This window comes from Limanda limanda, chromosome 18 (assembly GCF_963576545.1).
Source record: "Limanda limanda chromosome 18, fLimLim1.1, whole genome shotgun sequence".
NCBI lineage: Eukaryota > Metazoa > Chordata > Actinopteri > Pleuronectiformes > Pleuronectidae > Limanda > Limanda limanda.
This window is the reverse complement of record NC_083653.1, coordinates 13,022,673-13,038,267: the sequence shown is the minus strand read 5'-3', so window position 1 is coordinate 13,038,267 and position 15,595 is coordinate 13,022,673. Positions and strand designations below refer to the sequence as shown.

At 44.6% G+C, this 15,595-nt stretch overlaps 1 protein-coding gene across 1 annotated transcript; it reads left to right on the top strand.

The window, feature by feature from the left end:
* The first annotated feature begins 2,369 nt into the window (after positions 1–2,369).
* On the top strand, positions 2,370–13,134 carry rnf217 (ring finger protein 217). The gene is made up of 7 exons (XM_061091895.1): positions 2,370–3,287; positions 7,702–7,923; positions 8,207–8,371; positions 9,361–9,458; positions 9,564–9,667; positions 10,567–10,638; positions 11,978–13,134. The coding sequence occupies exons 1-7, from the start codon at positions 2,370–2,372 to the stop codon at positions 12,052–12,054; spliced, it is 1,656 nt and encodes a 551-aa protein (XP_060947878.1). The 3' UTR covers positions 12,055–13,134.
* Positions 13,135–15,595: the final 2,461 nt, after the last annotated feature.

The window sequence follows — 15,595 nt, the reverse complement described above, 5'->3', positions numbered from 1 at the left end:
ACCCTGAGGTACTCCAACCAGCTTAGCTTCTTAATTTAGCAACCAGGTGCTAATTGTGGAGAGTATAAATGCATTAGTTTCACGCTTTGTAAAAGTGCATTTGCTCTCATTTAATCTGCGATTAATATAAGTCAGCTCTCAGAATGCAATAACACATAATCCTGATACATTAAGAAACAACCCCACTGTCAGTGCTCTAATGCAGGATTATGCTGCTGGTACTAACAACCAGTGGGGAAAAACTCCAATCTTCCTCTGTGACTCTGGGTTGATTTGTTAACGTTCACCACTGACGAGAATCATTAATGTTGATTTACCTCATCTTTTTCTGATGGTCTCCCACAGGTGTCTGACTGTACATAAACTAGACAGTTGGGAATAAAGTAGACAGTGAAGAAGTCAAGTCTACACTTGTGTCCTCTGTTTTCTGACACCTTGCAGAGAGATTTTGTCCTCAAATGTTTCATGCCTGCTACATTATGCATGCAAATGACTAAAGTATTGACTGTTTGCATTTATTTCGGGTGGTTGGGGTCGTCTTTGTTCTCCGGCCAAGTGTTTTCCAGGTATTTCAGTTCTGAGGAAAATCCACTTTCTAAAATGACTGAAATAAAGCCAAACCTGTCCCCCCCCACTGAAACAAGAGCCTGAACGACTGCTGCAGGCAAAATCCAAACCCTGATCGCAGACATCCTGACGAGGACATCAGTGTCTCCTTTACTACACCCAGCCAGATCATTGCCAGGAAGCACTTTCGTTCCTCTGCTGAGGAAATATACTGGTGCTCTGAGGTAAATTCATTGTTATTAGAATAGAGTGTTTAAATAAAACAAGACACAAATACCCAATTAAGACTAAAAACCTCTTGAGCGTGTGTGTAAAACTCAATATAGATGCATTCTGCTGTGTTCCTGATAAGAGTAAACGCTCGCGGATGGAAGTAGTTTAAATATTTGTTCGTAGACGGCACACCATCTCTACTTTTTTATCTGCTTAGCTAGGAACTACACACTCCCGAGAACGTCTGATGGCTTTTTGGATTATTATGTGATAAGCAGAGACTTGCACTTGTAAAGGTTGTTTTTAACATTGCTGGCATTCTCCACTAAAACCAAGTGGGGACAGCCAGGACAAGCAAACTAATTACTGTGGTTGTGTGGTTGTGTGGCCTATGGCGTTAATTAGGAGTTGTAGCAGACCTAACAACCCATTTTACGGGCGCCCCTGTAAGGTTTATTTGAAAGCTGTGCCAACAGAGCCCCAGCTAAAAGTGTGTCAGTCCTAATTACTTTCATTGTTCTCTGTTCAAGTGTCACTTTTTCATCAATTATAAAACGTGATCTGGTTTAAAAGGGGAACGTTTTAAACCAGATGAGAATCGAGTGGGTGATGCAATAGAAAGTAATACCTCAACAGCCTTTCAAATACTGTGCGTATCCTAGGATTGTCTAGCTGCTACTACTACCACTAGGGATAATAAAACCAGCTAAAATAATAGGTACAATATGGGATTGTCCTTCAAATAGAGGAACACAGTGTATTTCTCCAGGTTAATTTTAGAACTGCATTCATACCCACACCACTTACAGCCAAAACACACCAACACTAAGTTGTTTAAGTATGAGACCACCACCTTTACCAGGGACTATGAAAATCACCAGTTTGTTAGAATTTGGTTTAGCTGAGGGCTAGGGAACCAATAACTAGGGTTAGGGCTGAAAGTGAGTCTCCAGGAAATGGATGTAAGTCAATGTAATGGCCTCTGAGGTCACGGAAACACGTTTGTTTGTGAGTGCACAGATTTCTTTCGAGGGACCATTTTGAGCCCAGACCTTACAGAGTAAGAAAGGTGGGGACATTTCGTCTCATCCTAACTTTCTGACCAACTGATTAACTTGTACGGTGGTCACCATTAACTTCGATTGTATTGGATTTGGCCTCAACGCTGTTCACCCCAGAAAAGTGTTTTGTGGACTCTCAACACTTCACCCACTCCTCCATCGACCTGGTGGTGAGTAGATAATGAGGGAATTTTCATTCTTCGGGTGAATATCCCTCACTGGCCCTTATCGCAGTCTAATTTACATACAGAGCCTGGGGTCTCCTGGGGGCCCCTGTGGACCCGGGTCAGTTGTGGGTCCATCATCAGTGATCTTTTGGTCTGCTGCAGTCACCATGACGCCCACCACTAGGCCTCCCCCCTCGGCCTATCGCTGCTCTCCATCACGCTGACGCAGAGACCCGGAAGTCCCGCCGCCGCCGCTGCAGCTGCTTTGTTTTGTTTTGGTTGTCGGGAGTTGTGCAAGCGAGCGACAGGCGGAGGTCGCCCCGGGAGAGGGACTCATCACATGGGGAGAGTCCAACCGGGGATGGACGATGACGGACCGGTAGCTGACGCCTGCGGGATGCCGAGCTTCATCGGCCGCTTCGAGGAGGAGGAGGAGGAGAAGGAGGAGAAGGAGGAGAAGGGGAGGGCGAGACTGTCCCGCAGCCTGGAAACTTCCTTCGCGGACGGCCGGTCGGACTCCCGGTGGTCGCTCGACGGGGGCGGCGGGAGGAGCCGGGGCGATGGGGGGAAGGATGCGGGGGGCAACAACAACAACAACTGCAACGGAGGAGGAGGAGGAGGAGGAGGGGAGAGGAGGAGGAGGAGGGCGAGCGCCGTGGAGATTCTGAGAAGGAACCTCGGGGTCGTGAAGTCTCCCTCCCTCCGGTTCACCGCAGGCCGGCGGATGCAGGACAACAACCGGAGCAGCGTCATCCACGACGGCCATGGGGGGGACTGTGGCGACGGCAAGAAGTCGGACGCGGAAACGGGTGACGCGGGGGTCAGAAACGAGCCCACCCCGAGCGAGTTGACGGCTTCTGATGCAGGCGCGGATCAGCGGCATCGAACACGCGACAGTGACAGTACCACCGTGAGTGTGGAGGAGTCACGTGGTGTCAAACAACATGTCTACTGCACGGTTTACTGCATCGCCAACGAGTTACACCGCGCTGGATCCGCACACCGCCGCGGGGAGGAGGCGGAGGCACCTGACCCCGCGGACCCGGGCTCCGAGGCAGAGCCGGAGGCGGGTTCGAGTCCCGAGCCGCCGCTGTACACCCTGGACGACCTGGTGGACCCTTTCGGGGACATTTCCAACCAGCTGTACAAGGACCGGGACGATGCGGGGAGCGCGGTGCGGGGCTGCCGGGTGTGCCTGGAGGACAAACCCATCGAACCCCTGCTCTGCTGCAGGATGGCCGTGTGCGATGAGTGTCTGAAACTCTACGTCAGCTCCCAGGTCCGTGTGTGTGTGTGTGAGAGAGTGTGTGTTCCATGGTGTTGAGAGGGAGGGGGGGCAAAGTTGTGGAATGAGTAGGATACAGTACTGTGTGTGTGTGTGTGTGTGTGTGTGTGTGTGTGTGTGTGTGTGTGTGTGTGTGTGTGTGTGTGTGTGTGTGTGTGTGTGTGTGTGTGTGTGTGTGTGTGTGTGTGTGTGTGTGTGTGTGTGTTGAGCAAAGTTGTGGAGTGAGGATAATACAGTATATTATGCAGCGGGATGTGTGTGCGTCAGTTGCCCCAGGTTGGTGAGAGGGATGATAGGCAAAGGGCTGGGGTGTATACAATACAGTGCAGCATGGTGTCACACTGATGAGTGTGTGTGTCCCAGGTTGAGGTGTCCTTCACCAGCAAGTAACACACACATACACACATACAAGCACATACACACTCGTCTCCGTTAGACTTTCATGTCTTGTGTTCGCCGTCTTGTTTTCCCTGAGGCAGGGGCATGACTGCGAATTTAGAGAAGTGTGGAAAAATACTGATCCCTCACCAACAAGCCTACACCACATGTTTGACTTACTTAAAGAAAACAACACCTGGATTAAGAGTTTGAAGTTCACTCTTTGCTGATAATCAGGACAAATTTGACTTTAATCCCACCGCTCAACATCTGCAGGGCTCCTCATCTTGTGATAAATGATGTCTCCTCAGGATCTGGGTCACAGACACATTCTGCACTAAAATTGGGACCTTGGCAGGAACTCTTCTCACAACAGCACACTTATGCGTGTTTGATTTTTTGCTTATTCAGTAGAGTTTGCTCCTCTGAGGCTCAACTATTTAAGGAAGGTCCTCCCACTCAAATGCAGCACTTTGTTCTTCATTTGTACTTTGTCTTGGCTGTCCTACTGCCTTACCTACTTATCTACTGCATTGACCAAAGGTTTTCTGTCAATGCAGTTTGTAAACAATGCTGAAATTATGCACGAGGTTCTGGTTTCACCCTTTCACCCTTGTACATTTGTTTGTTTGACGGTCTATCAGCAGGATTGCGCAAAAAAACGACTCAACAGATTCCCACAAAACTTAGTGGAAGTATGGGACAGGGAGACGAAAAAGAACCGATGACATTTTGGTGCAGATCTAGAAATAGTTTTTCATTTTCTTTAGCGTTGTGAGGCAGACATTTTTCTAAGGAAATTATGGATAAATCTTGGAAGAAAAAGCATGCATATAGAGTGCAGCAGGAGATGTTCCACGTCGGACGCGTTCACAGTAACATCAAAATCAGGCCCTAATCATCAAAAGCACTAAAATCTCATTGTCTGTACAAGTTGACATATTTGTCTGTGTCTTCTTCATCTCTCATTTTCATCCTGAGATATTGTTTTTTATTTCTGTTTTTCTCCATTTTGCGTCCATCCCACTGGACTGCTCACTGTAATATTTTTCTGGACATTTTCCTGCTGCATTCTCACACTCTGAACTTTACTGGACATTTTACATGACGGGAAAAGTTCTGGAAAAAAGACCAGAGCCACTGACACATGCGTACTCACATAAAGCCCCTCCAGAAAACTTAAAGGAAATATCTGGAGTTGAGTACGTGTGTAAAAGCAGCTTATGAGTGTGCAATTTGGTGCGATTTAATACGAATTCAAGGGGACCGTTGGGCCCTGTCGGAGGCATGTGCTCTACTGAGTGACATTCTAGTTGTGTGGTCAGTTCAGAGGAGACAGCTTGCCTTGCAGCTACATTGCCTTCTGGTGGAGATAGTTTACTGGGGAGGCACTCAGAAGTTTCTTCCACTGTGCATGACTTTTGAATTTTGATGCAGAGGAAAGAGTCTGTTCAGAGATCTTATCCATTGATCCTGATGTTGATTTACTGATGCATCAGGAAAATTAATAATTGATAAATATATAACATTTACCTCCATTAATCTTTAGTGTAGCTGCCATGGATAAAGCGTCTAAGCATTGAAAAGCACTTTGCTAACGGCTGCCTCCCACTGCAGCTTAAGTGTCTCATGATGGATTAAAACAATGTTTTGTATTTAAGTGCCTTGTTCGTGAGCTGGTGCAGTAATCGTCTGTAATCTGTTTTGATAAAACAGTGGACTACTCTATACTTGTTATTATCTTTCTTTGATAGCGATGCATGGTTGATCATACAGACAAACACAGAGACCGGCAGACTCTGTGATAAGCACACTGAGGATGCGATAAGGGTCATGTAAACTCTCCTGTGTGGGTGGAATCTGTTTCTGTTCATGTGCGGCAGACACGCTCAGTGTCGACACTCTGTAAGTACAGTGAGTGTGAAGTCAGAGAGATCACAGTATGTGATCAGAGAAAGAACCCGAAGTTGGGATGTAGCACTTTGCCCCAGGGCACTTTGTCAAGGAGGGCAGGCAGGGTTAATGGATGCAGATGGAGGGTGGAATGCACTGGTTTACTTCTTACTGCTCTGCCAGAGGTTAAATCAGTAACTTGTTTATATCAAGGCCATAGTGTTCATCTTGTTTTTAGGGGATTTTTAGGGCCCGGGCACTGACAGGTGAGGCCCTATTGAAGTTGTAAGGATTATTGTTATTCAGGCAAATGAATTGGCTTTTTGAGGGCCTTAATATGCTCAAATTCTTACAAAAATTTGCAGAAAGTTAGAAAGTGGTGACAATTTACGTATTTCCTCAGTCATTATTTCCCAGTGCTGCTTTGCAGTCCTAGAAATTTTAGAAATTGTATTTTATAGTTTGGACTTTCCAGTTTTATTTATGCTTTTGAAGCAAGGTCCTGTCAATACAAGCGCTCGATGCGCCACAAGCCCATCACAGCTGTCAAATCATGACATTTCACCCGTTTTTTTTATAGCATCAAATAACTAGTTCAAGCCAAAGTTAATAATAATCAGCAATTGAACACACATTAGCGTGATACTCACAATGACAGAAACTATCTGGGAGAAAAATGATTTGACGTTTACTTTGACTCTTTAGTTTGCTTCATGTCCATCCACTAACATGGAGGAGGCAGGATTTATTACCTATACTGCAGCCAACCACCAGTGGCGATTGAAAAGCTTTAGCTTCACTTATGGGGAGCAGTCACATTGTTTATCTTTTATTTAAAGTCTATGGTCTGAACATACACACACAATATAAAACATATGCTGACTTGAATATACTGTGAATACATTTTGAGGACTAAAGCCCAATCACTAATGAGGCAAAACATAATTGGTTTTGGTTTGGCTGCTCAGATGTGAGTGTGTAATACAGAGGGTGGGGGTGGCGGTGACGGTGCTATCCAAACCAGTCCAGCCAGTCAGGCTTTGGTCATCACACATCACAGCGTGTTATGGCAACATTAATAACACATGAGCTCTCATGCCTGCAGAGGATATGTTTTTATAATCCGGTCATAAATAGTCTTTGGGTGTGTGCACGTGCTGTAGGGGATATTAGATACAACAACGTCAGAGGGCGGTGCTTTCTGTTGTCACATCACACATACTGACAAAGCGCCATATCATGTGTGAGCCCAACCGGTCGCTCTGGCTCTGATGATGAAGTGTAGGGTGAGAGAGAATAAGACAGAAAGACAATCTTAAATAAGGAAGAGAGAGAACGAAGGAAAAGAGAAGAAGAGAGGCCCAGAAACCAAAAAATCTGATAAGAGTGACAGATGGATGGTGGAAAGGAAAAAAAAGACGTTCACAGTGGAACTTAGTGATTCAGCATCCTACCATAAACACTGACCTTATCATCTGTAACATTAGATGAGGACTAACCATAGACTGTGTGTAAAGATGCACAATGCGTCTCCACTTCCTTCCACTGTTCGTAAAGGAAGCTTAAATATCCAGAATTTGAAAGCTGCTTGTGGCGCTTACGCAATTGGAACCGGAGTCCTTGCAGTAGCGATCGGGGGTTGGTGCCGTGGTATCGAGTTCCCATCGATACAATCACGACCAATCATGAAGTTTTACCACATTTCTATAGCATCTGCGTAATAAGGACTACCTGAAAAAATCTGAAACCATCTTGTAGGTGAAAGAAAGTGTAGTTTTATTTGGTACACACTGACTGTGTGTGTGTGTAAAATTCGTCCTCTTTCTCCACTGCCTCCTCCAGTCTTCTGTTCAACTGCAAATCATTCCCTCCATTCTTTGGTAAATTATTAACCGTTTTCCATCAGCGGTGTGGACATATTCATGTAGCTCTGGTGCTGATAGTCTGTCTCTATATCAGAGAAAAACACCACCCGAACACACAATGGAGCTGTCGGTGTGGCACAGATTCCAAACGTGAAACGTGTATTTCATCTTTTGTCCTCGCATTTATTTAATTAAGTGTTAATGCACGTACAGACTGCGGTGGGATCCAAATTCCGTCGCTATCAGTCACCCTTTCTGTGACCTTCCCCCAGGTGCGAGTGGCCAAACCACACATCACCTGCCCGATCCCAGAGTGCAGTGGCTACCTGAAGGAGAGCGTGGTGGTTTCCCACTTGGCCAATGAGGACGTGGCCAAGTACCGTTACTTCCTGGAGTTGAATCAGCTGGATTCGAGCACCAAGCCATGCCCCCAGTGCAGTGACTTTACCTCGCTGAAGAAGCACAACAACCACAAGTCCGAGCACAAGTACAAGGTAAGAAGACGGTTACAATAATCACTCCACCACCTGCACAGAGGAGGAGCAGCACATTTAGAAGCAATACTCAGTGAAAAACATGAAATTGAACACTAACAGCTGATATATCTCACCTACTAAAGTAATTCAAAGTAATATAGGGGCGCTGCATAGAGGTGTGTCACTCCCCTCTCCCCCTTTCAAGCTGTACCTGTCATATCAAATAGAGACAAAAAAAAGATCCAAAAATATATTTTTAAAAAGCCATCTGTAAGTGTACTGTCTTCTGTCCTAACTGTAGATTCAGTGTGGGAACTGCCAGTTTGTGTGGTGCTTTAGATGCCACGCGCCCTGGCACAATGGCCTCAAGTGCCGCGACTACAGGAGAGGAGACAAGCTGCTACGGTCGTGGGCAAGTGTCGTAGAACATGGACAAAGAAACGCCCAGAAATGTCCACAGTGCAGGGTAAGAACCGGGGATAATGCCTGGGGGGTCATCAGATGGTGTTGGAGAAGAAAATACATACAACATATTGGAAATAAAATGACTCCCAATGATTTCACACTGGGAATTGTTTTTACATTTCATTGTCTGTAGCAGTGATAAGATATGCTTGTGTTTGTGAGTGTCTTGGACACGTGCCTGGTTTATATAGCTGGTATGATGCTGTTTTATGTGCTGTAGAGCATCATAGTCTGTATTACGGTTGCTGGCTGTTGCTGCAACATAAGGTGGGTGTGTGTGTAAATGGAAAGGGAGTTGACTGATGGAGCGTGGAATCAGTGTAGATGAATAAATCGATGAAGGTAAAGAAGCATTAAAAGCAGAAAGGGGGTGATGGATGGGGCGCTGTAGAGCTGGAGACTTAAAGTGCATGGGCTGCAACAGATCAGAGACACACAGATAATGTACATATCGGAAAAAATAATCACGTCTGTGCTGCACAGAATCACATCTGGTCGCCTGTCACAGTCATAAACTCAGCCTGGGCTTACCTCTCGGGCTCGTTACAGTATCTAATGTGACGAGATGAGAAAAGGAAGACATGAATCAAGCTCATTACCGGTGCATGGGAAATGTTTGCTCACAGGAGCAAACGCCCTCCATCTGTGTTTGTCACACCGCAGCTCCCTGCCTCTGAATTCCTGCTCTGGAGGCAGCCAGAGAGGATTTGACTGTGAAGCCGACAAATTCGTGTCAGGCTGTGTTTGGGTGGGAAAACGAAGAGGCTGAGAGCAGCTACGGGAAATCTGCTCAGTGATACAGGAGCCGAGAAGGGAAGATCCATTAGCTGAGCTGCTGCATTCATGCTGCCGTGCCCTTCAATTGATACTGAACCAAAGTCTTTTATTTTTAAAATGTGGAAACAAGAGAAACACCTGCCAGACTTGCATTTCAAAATGTCAGTCAAATTCGGAAATTGTTCTCATTTTACTATCATTGTGTTTTTCTAGATCCATATACAGCGTACAGAGGGATGCGACCACATGACATGCACACAATGTAACACAAACTTCTGTTACCGCTGTGGGGAGCGCTACCGACACCTCAGGTTAGAAACTTTCTTTCTTTTTTGTGTTCTTTTTTTCTTCTTCCTCCTGTTTCCACTTTTCTTTCCAGGAGCTCGGATTTCATTTTACACTATCTTTATTTTTAGGTTTTTCGGGGACCATACATCCAACCTCAGCGTGTTTGGCTGCAAGTATCGCTATCTGCCCGATAAACCTCATCTGAGACGGTTCATCAGAGGCTCCGTCTGTGGTATGTTGGTTTATGCTTTGTGAATCCTGGATCTGCACCGTGAGAAGATTTTTAGTAAAGAAGATTTTCTTTTGTTAGCATTCTGTCAACAACATACTATTTCACCTTTATTCTAAGAAAGTATTATCAAGACAGTGATTTACAACGAAAAAGGCTTGTTACACACACAGATAGTCTGACATGTATTAGTATGATGCTGACTAGCCAATGTATTCATCAAACAGACAAACATTTCTTGCCTGGGAGCCAAAGCTCGAGCAAAGCTGAAAACAGCCATTTGCAAAATGTACTGTAGAAAAACATACTGCATGTTATAGCTGCATCGTGAGAGAGCACATTCACATCTGACTGTACTTGCGGAGGCCACTGAGGAAAGCTTTATAATGAAGTGTGAATGAATCACACACTCTCGGATTATGTTATCCACAATTATCTTTTCACGTTTATCAGATGATTGCCGCAGCGAGCCTGCAGGAGTTTGAACTCCTCTGATAGATCCGTTTGACTCTGTTCTCCATGACAGCTACAGCTAGTTAAACCAGCAGGAGCCTGTCGGACTGGCGGCTAATTTGCCCCCTAACAAGAATAATTTACCCATTACAGCTCTCAAGGCGTCACGGAGGGTTAGCACCGCGGATTTTACACTTCATATGAATGATTTCCCTGTAAATGGAGCTGATCATTTTCACTAAAACATGCTCTGTACTCAGTAGCTTCTGTAACTGCACACTGGTGACCAAACATTTAACAAATTCTGCAGGGATGCATTACGATTTAAATAGGGTGCAACAGCAAAACAAATCATTAAAAATTGAACCACGCGATGTTTGTGCCGACTGAAAGGGCATGAGATCATTCTGAATGAGTCTTGTTCTCCTCTGTCTGTTTTCTCTCCGCAGCCACTAAGGTGCTGATAGCTCCAGTGGTCATTGTGCTGGTGGTGGTGCTGGGAGCTCTCGCACTGGTGATAGGTAACTCAACCACACACATCAACACACATGAGTATTGATCAGGGGGAAGAGCAGTAAACAGATAACAGCGACATTTTGTTCCAACCAGCGACACAGCTAGACTGTTGATGACATGTCAAACGTTTCTGTCTTTCTTTCTATCTCTATTTTTGTCTCTCTCTCTCTCTCTTTCTTTCTTTCTCTCTGTATCTTTGTCTCTCTCTCTCTTTATCTTTCTTTCTCTCTCTTTCTCTGTTTTTCTTTCTTGATCTCTATCTTTTCCTCTCTCTCTCTCTCTCTGTATTTCTTCTTTCTCTCTCTATCTTTGTCTCTCTCTCTGTCTTTCTTTCTTTCTCTCTGTATCTTTGTCTCTCTCTCTCTCTATCTTTCTCTCTCTTTCTCTGTTTTTCTTTCTTTCTCTCTGTATCTTTCCCTCTCTCTGTATTTCTTTCTTTCTCTCTGTATCTTTCTCTCTCTCTCTCTCTTTCTTTGTTTCTCTTTCTCAGTTTTTCTTTCGTTCTCTCTATCTTTCCCTCTCTCTGTATTTCTTTCTTTCTCTCTGTATCTTTGTCTCTCTCTCTATCTTTCTTTCTCTCTCTTTCTCTGTATTTCTTTCTTGATCTCTCTATCTTTTCCTCTCTCTCTCTCTCTCTCTCTCTCTCTCTCTCTCTCTGTACTTCTTCTTTCTCTCTCTCTATCTTTGTCTCTCTCTCTGTCTTTCTTTCTTTCTCTGTATCTTTGTCTCTCTCTCTCTATCTTTCTCTCTCTTTCTCTGTTTTTCTTTCTTTATCTCTCTATCTTTCCCTCTCTCTGTATTTCTTTCTTTCTCTCTGTATCTTTCTCTCTCTCTCTCTATCTTTCTTTGTTTCTCTCTCTCTTTCTCAGTTTTTCTTTCGTTCTCTCTATCTTGCCCTCTCTCTGTATTTCTTTCTTTCTCTCTGTATCTTTGTCTCTCTCTCTATCTTTATTTCTCTCTCTCTCTCTCTCTCTCTCTCTCTCTCTCTCTCTCTCTCTCTCTCTCTCTCAGAACCATCAATGCCTCAGCTGAGCTGTAATTAGTCCGAACCTCTCCCCTGTGTCTGACAGATGTTCTGCCGAGGTCTAACATGGCGTGATGGCAGATTCATATTTATTTTCATCGTTAATAGAATCAGCTTCTTCAATCCTCCCTCTCTTTCAGCTCACTTAATTTGACATATGACAAATCTGTTTACAGGGCACCACATTATTGAGTAATCACATCCAATCCATCTGGAAATGTCACAAGAGTTTAACATGGATAGACAATGAAAGTATCAGGGAATAAGAGCATATTTATCCATTTTGGCTGTAACTGTTCACACACTGTGCTTGTCCTTAGGTTTGGTGGCGTTCCCCGTCTACTACGTGTGTAAGAGGAAGAAGCAGGGCACTCAGGGCTCTGGACGGTGGATCTGAAATCTGCAGCTGCACTACATCCAGACCGCGAAGCTTGGAACGACAACGCCCACATTTCCCTCAGGGCCAGACGTGTCATGCTGAGTCATCGCAGAATTCTTAGAGGAACATCGGTAAATGAGAACGAGGATAATCAAACTGAAAAAGACGTAAGACCCACACAGATGTTAGTCGAATTCTGGAGGAATCGCTGTCTGGTCACGTAACGGAGAACAACTGTTAACATCACTTAAAACTTCATAACATTTCACAGCCATGAGGACTTTGCTGCTCTTTCACCGGACACGTCACTGTAGGTCTCAGCACTTCACACATGCAGATTTTCAGTCTCACATCTCTTTCTGGAGAGCAAATCAAAACACAGGTAACAGACGGAAGCAGATCTGTTTACACCCGCACATGTGAGAATGCGCTGAAAGAGGAGATTTTTGGATACCGGAAAAAATACTTCAAGGAAGAATCACTGCTGGAACAACTGGGGAATGATCGGAGACTCTCACAGGTGATTAATGCAGATAGAAAGGAAACAGTGTGAGAATGGAAACTGAATTTGGAACAAGCCATGATGGAGAAATTAGTTTTTACTGATTCACCGAGAACTGGAATCTCTTTCTCTGCTGGAGACAGAGTTTGAATACGGATATCTAAAAGAAGCACACACTGGAAGGTATATAACTAAAGTCTGATGGATGGAGGGATGACACGACTCTGGTGCTTTTGTTATTGGCTAATCTGGATCAAACTGACTCTGCCTGAGCTCACGTTCTTGTTAGAAGACGTGAAAGTTGCTTTGTGTGGCTTCTTGTAAAACACAATAATTTGTGGATTTTTTTTTTGTGGATTTTTGTTTTCTGTTGAGGATTTCCATCAACTCCTTCCTCTTATGTGCCTCTGTCTTCCTCACTTTCTTTTCATTCTTCCTCGCTGGATGGTGGCTCAAACACATGCAGACACACAGATCACTGTAGACTTACATCATTTTCCTGGAGATTTACACAAAAATCCGCTTTTTCCCAAATGCTTGACACAGACACAGCTTTTCACCCAAAGTAGCCTGTAACAGAAGTACAGACTCACACACACACACACACACACACACACACACACACACACACACACACACGCCCTCCCAGTTTGCCAGCTCATCTCTGTCAAATCTAAATGCTGTATGCCAGTATCTGCATCATCAAAAAACGAAAAAAGCTGCTGTGTGGTGATTGTGCCAAAACAAAACGCTGAATGTGGCAGGACAGACGGTCGAGCCCGTCCCTTTGTTGGCTTAGTTTTTTGTTATCGTTTTTTAGGTGATTGCCCTTTGCAGAGGTTTGGGTGGTGTCGCTGTCGGTGTTGTGGCGTCTGCACAAGATCACGCCGGTCGTAGACATGATTATGCACGAGGCAGCTGGAAACCATTCAGAAGCACTTATGCAAAGAATTCAAATGACTGATCGCAATGCTTCAAATGGTGCCTGTCGAATCACAGAATGCAGTGTTTGAGGTTTTAATTTGCTTTTTATTGAAGCGTGGAGGGTGGTTTGCTGAAAAAGAAACAGGTGATTTTTGAAAATACATGCATATATATTTAATAGCGTAGAGAGGTCATCATCAGGTTGCTGTGCACTGGATATGTGGTTTTAAATTATGAGCGGGATTCAGCTTTTCAAGCTTTTCAAGAATCCAAAGTTTGGGGTTTTCTCGAGGTTTTAAAGGTGAAAGGAGGATTTCTGTCTGCTTGCGGGTTTGGATAGTGATATAGGGTTTTATTAACACACACACTCCTCTTAACTCATTCACACGCACAAAAGCAAGCTCACACTAGTGGCGCTGGGGGGGAATCAGGAGATCTTCAAGCTTTAAAGGTCGTCACCTGGCAGCAGCCTATTCTCTCTCCTTCACTTTATCCCTCTGTTCTTTCCCCCCCAGCTGTCATTCCTTTCATTTGTTGTCTTCCTCTACTTCTTCTCTGATCTCTCACTTTGCTTCTAACATCTATTGTCCACCTGGATTTACATCCCTCTGACCTCAGCCGTGAGAGGAGGCAGGGGAGACTGACAGTTACATTACGAAAAGGCTCTGTTCACAAGGGTAGGTACACATCCACTGGAGCAGTGGCTGAAAGGCCGGAGGCTCTGATGTGTGGGGATAACACAGAGCTACATGTGGTGCCCGCTGCGGTCGAGTCCATCCGTCAGAGAAGGGTTTGTTTTTATCCCCTCACTTCATGGAGCTGTCTTTTTTTATGTCCCTCTTTCATTAGAGGTCTTTGTGCACATTTTAATGGAGAGACGAGTGCTTCTATGCCCCCCCCAAAGAATCTAAAGAGCCCCAGAAATGCTGCATTATCTCTCCTTTCTCCCTCAGCCAATGACAATGCAGTTTTGCGCCCACGTGACGAAAAAATAAAAGTAAACCGGCAGTGGCATAGACAAAGAACCGCTGATAACGGGAGAGAATCGTGATTAGAAATTCTTGTTATTTCCAGAGTGGTGCAGGACTAATGTTGGTCACCAGTGGAATATGTTACAGAATGTTTTCATCTCTGAATCCTCACGTAATCCAGGATTTAAAGTGTGAAGGAGAAGCAGGGTTGATGTTGACGATGATGTTGTGCACATGGGACATTTTTCCAGCCTCAGGGATCTGGAACCTTTTCTACTGTCTGGTGCAGTCAAACTGTGCATCCAATGCTCCTGAAGGACAGAGAGTGAACTGTTACACACTGATTTCCCGAGAGGTCCTGAATCTGGGGGTTGAACAAACTCTCAGGGGTTCTGTTTTCTGTTCACACTCCACACACACACACACGAGATGTGCCACAAAAATCACGGAGATTGAATGCTGATTGATACATTTACCCAGAGCTGCTTAGCAACCATGTTAATTCCAGGAAGTAAAAAAAAAAGTCGGCGTGAGTCAGCGTTTTTTCCGTGCCGTGTTGTGAATCCGGGACTGAAAACGGGAACTAGAAGAAAATGTGTTTTTATGAATCAGCACTGGGAAAATCGATTGTGTAAGTTGTGTGCGCCATACTGTTGTTGACTTGAAATGTTTTTGTCGCCTAATGTGTTATATCTAACTGCTCAGTTCGCACCACACTGACATGTTGGTTTGATTGACATGTGACTGAAGCGTGGAGCGTAACGGATGTTTGTACTTTTGATTGTTTGCAATAGAGAGAAATTTATCAGCAGAGTGAAACCAGGTGAATTTACAAGGCGCAGTTTTTCTTTTTACTGACTTGAACACAAAATTTTACCAAAAAGACGATTAATCTTGTGATCATCGCCAGAAAATTAACAAGAAACGCATCATTTCTCATTTCCTCTGCAGCTTCACACGAGCATGAGTTTACTGTCACAGCTATGGAAGTTATGAATGTGTTCCGTCTGTTTAGCTGCAGGACAAATGGAAATGAATATGGTTTTCTGACACTTTGGTATTTGTCACAGTTCATCCACCCATATCTGATGTCCTACTCCTCTGTTCATGTCTGTTCACGCTTCAGAATGCTGCCCACTGATGCAATGTAAAGACGCCACAT

Coding starts and splice junctions, on each gene's coding strand:
- rnf217 (XM_061091895.1), top strand. CDS start 2,370: ATGGACGATGACGGACCGGTAGCTGACGCCTGCGGGATGCCGAGCTTC. Junction 3,288..7,701: donor AACTCTACGTCAGCTCCCAG/GTCCGTGTGTGT, acceptor ACCTTCCCCCAG/GTGCGAGTGGCCAAACCACA. Junction 9,459..9,563: donor GAGCGCTACCGACACCTCAG/GTTAGAAACTTT, acceptor CTTTATTTTTAG/GTTTTTCGGGGACCATACAT.